This window comes from Plasmodium reichenowi, chromosome 14 (assembly GCF_001601855.1).
Source record: "Plasmodium reichenowi strain SY57 chromosome 14, whole genome shotgun sequence".
Taxonomy (NCBI): Eukaryota; Apicomplexa; class Aconoidasida; order Haemosporida; family Plasmodiidae; genus Plasmodium; species Plasmodium reichenowi.
The window spans coordinates 2875913-2881962 of NC_033659.1; the positions used below are offsets into that span (position 1 = coordinate 2875913).

General features: G+C 23.8%; 2 protein-coding genes across 2 annotated transcripts; both read left to right on the top strand.

Annotated features, from left to right (window-relative positions):
- Positions 1 to 497: 497 nt before the first annotated feature.
- PRSY57_1470800 (hypothetical protein) lies at positions 498 to 4112 on the top strand (the record flags this gene model as incomplete). Its single annotated transcript, XM_012910304.2, has 1 exon — positions 498 to 4112. One exon carries the CDS (start codon positions 498 to 500, stop codon positions 4110 to 4112), a length of 3615 nt encoding a protein of 1204 aa, XP_012765758.2.
- Positions 4113 to 4261: 149 nt separating this feature from the next.
- On the top strand, positions 4262 to 6010 carry PRSY57_1470900 (hypothetical protein; the record flags this gene model as incomplete). The annotated part of the gene is made up of 1 exon (XM_012910305.2): positions 4262 to 6010. The coding sequence occupies one exon, from the start codon at positions 4262 to 4264 to the stop codon at positions 6008 to 6010; it is 1749 nt and encodes a 582-aa protein (XP_012765759.2).
- Positions 6011 to 6050: the final 40 nt, after the last annotated feature.

The following is a 6050-nucleotide window of genomic DNA, read 5'->3' on the forward strand; positions in this document are numbered from 1 at the left end:
AAAAAAAAAAAAATAAATAAATAAATAAATAAATAAATAAATAATTGTATAAACCACAGTTAGACATAATAAAACGATGTGTAATATATTTAAAATTTTCATTTGTTATATAGGAAGGTATTTATTCCTATGTATATATAATTAACTGTTTTGAAGGAATATATTGTTTTTAAAATTATTTTTATAAAAATTAATATAAGATAGATTATTCCTTCTTTTTCTTTATATATATATATATATATATATATATAAACACTGATATAAATTGAAATCACACAAATATTTTTATACTATATATATTTTGTTTATAGTTGTAATATTTATCCTTCTTTGTATTGAGAAAATATATTTGTCTTACTTATAATTTGATATATTTATATGTACTATTCTATACTTATTATTGTCTTTATTTTACATTGTTATATATATATATATATATATACATATATTTATATTTATTTATTTATTTATTTATTTTATGTTGTGGGTTGTTCGCCATGAGAACGCAAAGCGAAATTATAAAACCATTAGTTCCCCTTCGGAGAATACCGAAGAACAGAGGAACGGTTGTGCGAAATGTTACCGAAATAAATCCGTTGTCTGAAAAAGAAATAAAAAATGTGGTGGAAGTATATTCTGAAGCTAATAAAGCATATTATAAGAATTATTTACAAAAAGAGCGACAAAAGAAAAATAAAAATAATGGAAAGAAGAAAAAAAGTAATTTAGCATACACTTCGAAAAAGTCACAAAGTGAAGAATTTGATCCTTTGAGTCTTAATCCATTAGATTTTAGAAATAATAAATTTGAAGAGAACGGATCCCTTTTACATTTACCAGGTTCTAATATAAACGCAAAATATGTACCTCATAATATAAATTCAGAATATGGAATATGTAGTATGTCATATGGAACGCTTCATAAATCTAATCCTTTATTATGGGGCAAGGATTATAAAAATCATTATGAATTACCTACAATATGTTCAATAGTAAAATCAAAACATCCTATATATTCCAAGCCTAATGTTGCTAAAATGTTCAGTAAATTATCGAATAATAAAAAAATGGACGAACAAGAAAACAAAATAAATAATTATAATAATAATAATAATAATAATAATAAAACGATGAAGGAGAAAAAGATGAAGAAGGAAATATTTATTAATAATAATAACAATAATAATAATAGGAAGAGTAATAATAATATTAATTTATCCATGAAAGAGTGTCCTCATAAAGATATTAAAAAAGTCCCAACATTTGGTAATTATAAAGAAGAAAGTGATTTTCCTGATCTTTCAACAGAATTATGCAAAACATATAATGACACTTATACAAATAGTAATTATGATGAAAGCACTATGCAAACGGATGGGAATTATAAAGCACAAAAAAATTTAGATAATTTTAAAGAAAGTGCAGATGAAGGTACATATGATTATTCCGATTTTTTTGATGAGAAGCAAAGGGATTGTAAAAATGAGAAAAAGGAAGAAATGAACAATGTGGAATTGATTACAGATTCGTATAAAAATAAATTTCCGAATTTTCATCAAAATGGTAAGGTAGATGAAAATTTTACAAAAAATAATATAGACAAAAATATTTCTGTCGAATATAATAATAAAACAAAATGTATGTTTACAAAAAGAGATAACAACAATAAACTTGGAAATAAAATTTGCACTAAGAAAAATATAGAAAATAAAAAAAATGCACAAAAGGATTATAAACATTGTGATAAAGAAATAAAGGGGAAAATTTTTTTAAATCAAGTTCCTCTTATGTTAACTAGTAAAAAAAAAATTAATCATATATATAATGATTTTAAAGAAAAAAATAACGAAAATTATTTATTAAAGAATGAGAAATGTTCTATTAATATAGATTGCGGAGATATATCAGATAAGAAAAAAAAAAAAAATTCCAAAAAAAAAAAGTTGAATAAACAAATTGAAGGAGATAAATATATTACTAATATAATTGAAAATGAGGAATGTTGCTTATCAAATGAAAATATAAATGATGATAATATAAGCAAAAGTAGAAAAAAGAAAAAAAAAAAAAAAGGTATTAAGAAAAAGATAAAAAATAATTCAAATTTAAAAATGGATCAATATAAAAATTCGTTAAATATTAAATATTTCCCTATTAAAACATTAAATGAGATAAAAAAGGATATTACGAATGATACGAATATATCAAGCATTATAAAAAATTATAATACAAAAGAGTTAAATAAACCAACCATATATGAATATAACAAAATGGATGCAAATCAGGATATGGAAACAAAAAGGGAAATAAGTAATCCTATAAATGTATGTGTACCTGATAATTCATCTACGTTTTTAAAAGATAGGCCAGAAGTCAAAATGGTAGAAGGTAAGTGTCTACCTAATATGTATAAAGACAAATATTCTACAAATATTTACAACAGGAATAATATTATCCCAAATAAAAATCAAATATATATATCTAGAGGTATTAATAATAGTAATATCTATGAAAGTCAAAATATGGGATTGAGACAAAAAGGATATTATCCATTATTTGGTGATATACCTAAATGTAAAGTACAAATACTACCATCCCAAATAAGTTCATCAGGAGTATCATCACCATTTATAAGTGCTCCAAAGCAAGCTTTATCTTCAATAATACATTCACAATTATCCATTCCAGATATGATTAGTGGTCATAATTCAAATCAAATATCTTATATAACACCTGATGTAAATGTATTAAAAGGAAATTTATCTAGCCAAATTAAAAATACAAATTTGTATAGCCAAATTAATACTGGTATTAATAATGGTATATCACTAATATCTGAGCCTATCATAATAGATCAAAATCCTATATCTAATATAAATCTAAATAGGATAGATGTACAAGATGTTGGAGGGGTGTATGAGAAGAATATGTACAGCATGATTCCATGGACAAAATCGCTGGTTGAGAACAAGAATTATAATAATGTGGATAGTTCTTTTGGTAATATGGGAAAATATTCTATCAGGCATTTGGATGTAAATACAAGAAGTTTATATAGTAATATAAAAAATGATATATTTGGAAACCTGGTTTTCTTGGATGGGTCTTATAAAAACATGACGAATAAGATGAATAATGATGTTGTTACGGAGAAGAATGGTTTGATTCAAGAAGGTAAGTTGGGAGGAATATGTTTGGAAAATAATAAGAATAATAATATGAATAATAATATGAATAATAATATGAATAATAATACGAATAATAATATGAATAATAATATGAATAATAATATGAATAATAATATGAATAATAATATGAATAATAATATGAATAATAATATAAGTAATAATAATAATAATAATATAAGTAATAATAATAATATTAGTAATAATAACAATTCTGCTGTTGAGTACTTTAATTTTGAAAACGGTGTTTCTGCTGTAACTAGTCCATCATATATACATTTAGAGAGAAATCATAAGTTAAAAGAAAACTATAAGGGTAATACATTTAAAGGGTTTAGAAGTGGCGATATTAATGATAAGGTAAATTATAATATGAATAATACAGCTTCGATGCATAGAAACCTACACATGGAAGAATATGTGATGGATAGAAGAAATAAATCTGACGTGAATGAATTGATTAAAATATCTAATGATAACTTATTAAATATACAAAAGAAAGAATTATTAGATATTTTAAATGAGGAGAATAAAAAGAAGGGAGATATAGATAATAAAAATAATTTAGATATGCTATTAAGTGAGGTAAATAACAAAATGTGTAATGATAACAATGTTGGAATTAAAGGTATATGTCGTAATAATATTGAAAAAACAGATGCCTTTGTATCACCTAATACGTATGTAAATGCGTTGAGTATATCTGATGGGAATACAATAGGAGGTAGTAATAAACATAATAAGAAGGATCATATAAATGGTATGGATAAATATATTTATAATAAGACGAGTAAAATTAATGATTGTAATAATTATAATAACAATGAGATGATTTATTCTCATATATTTGATGAGAAAAATATAAATGAACCATCAGATATGGTACCTATGAATAGAAAAAGGGTTGATGAAAAATATTTAAACTAATAAATCCCTCCCCTAAGGAAATCCAAATAAATGAAAATAATCCAGGGGAGGGGGATATAGAAAATTTATACAAGAGTATAAATAAGCACAATTCTGAAATAGATAATTCATTGAATAATTTGTTATTTTATGACAACAAAAATGAAGATATGGGTGTATACTTTAGTGAGGTTAAAGGTTATATTTATGATGATATAAAAGGGAACGATATATATGATGATATAAAAGGGAACAATATATATGATGATATAAAAGGGAACGATATTTATGATAATATTAAAAATAATAATGAAAATATTCATGTAGGTATATATGATGGTCAAAAGAAACGTCATGTGGAAAAACGCAAGCACCAAATGAAATGTAGGGATGAAGAAAATATATTATATGATTCCAAAGTTGAAGAAGAAAATTATAATGACACTATAGTGGGAGAAGAAAGTAATCATAATATGAAAATTGAAAAGGAAGATATTCCATTGAAAGGAAGTATAAAGAAAAGTAAAATTCTTTATAAAGAATGCATACCACATGAGGAAAATGAAATAAAGAATGTACGGAATGAAAATAATATAGTTGATAAAATTGTAGTAAAATTGAGTGATAGGACATGTACATATGAGGAAGATGATTACATAAATAATATGACTATAAAGAAAAAAGAGAATATAGAAGAAGGAATAAAATTATTATCGAACTTGAAGGATGATGTCGTGATAGGGTGTGTGGAAAATAAGGAAGATAAGGAGAAAATAAAGATATCACAATGTAATTATGATAAAATGAGAGTAAGATATAATGAGTGTAAGTATAATGGATATGTAAAAGATGGTGATAAATATAATGATAGTAATATTCATATTCATAGTAATAATGTGAAGAGTTTTTTATATGATAATAGTACTGATACATGTGCCGCCTCAACTTTTTCAGCTCTTATAAATAAAGATAGAATATACCATTATGACAAGCCAGATTCATATAATCATATAAATTTTGTAGAGTCCGAGAAAAAATTAGAACCTAAAAAGGAAACTATAACATTTTCCTTCAGAGATAAATATTATGAGGAATTGAAAGATGTTGACCCTAGGTGTAGTACATTTTTTCAGAACGACAAGGATGAATATACAAATTATATGTTAATAAAGGATGAACGTATAAAAGATCATGTGTTGAAAGAAAAAAAGGAGAAATCATCTGTTCTTTGTAAAGGGTATGATTTATATGGTAATAAATCTGTTGAAAGGTTATATAATAACAAGTGTATAAATAAGAACATAAAAGGTAAGATGAAAGACAATAAGATAAAGAAAATAAAAGGAATCTCATGTGATAAGAATATATATTCTATACATAATAGAATAAGAAAGAAGGAAGAGGATATTTGTGTAAAGGATGGTATGCAAAATGGAAAAAAGATAAAAGAGAAAAACAAAATACATATTAAATTACAAGATGTTTTTGATATGAAGACTTGTAAGAACAATGATATGTTTACTTGCCCTATGAAAAAAGAGAAACCGATTGATGCTTATAAGAATTATGGAAATATATTATATACTTGGATTCTAAACAAAAAAAATTTTAATTATCCTACTGCGATTAAAGGAAAAGATAAGAAGGTGTATAATATTGATGATGTTGAAAAAAAATCATTGCAAAGAATATATGAAAGTAAATTATCTGAAAAAAGTAAGGAGGAAAAGAAAAATGGAAGTTTGAATAATAGGACTGATATTAAGAATAAAAAGGGCATTTTAAAAAATAAATTAATCGTCTATAAAGATAATAAAACTATGAATGGATTTAATCTGAGAAACAATTTGTTGAACATTTTAGATACATCAAAATTGTATCCTAAATGTGAGTTAATCTGTAGAATTAAGAAGTCGTGAGGTTTTTTTTTTCTCTCTTTTTTTTTTTTTTTTTTTTTTT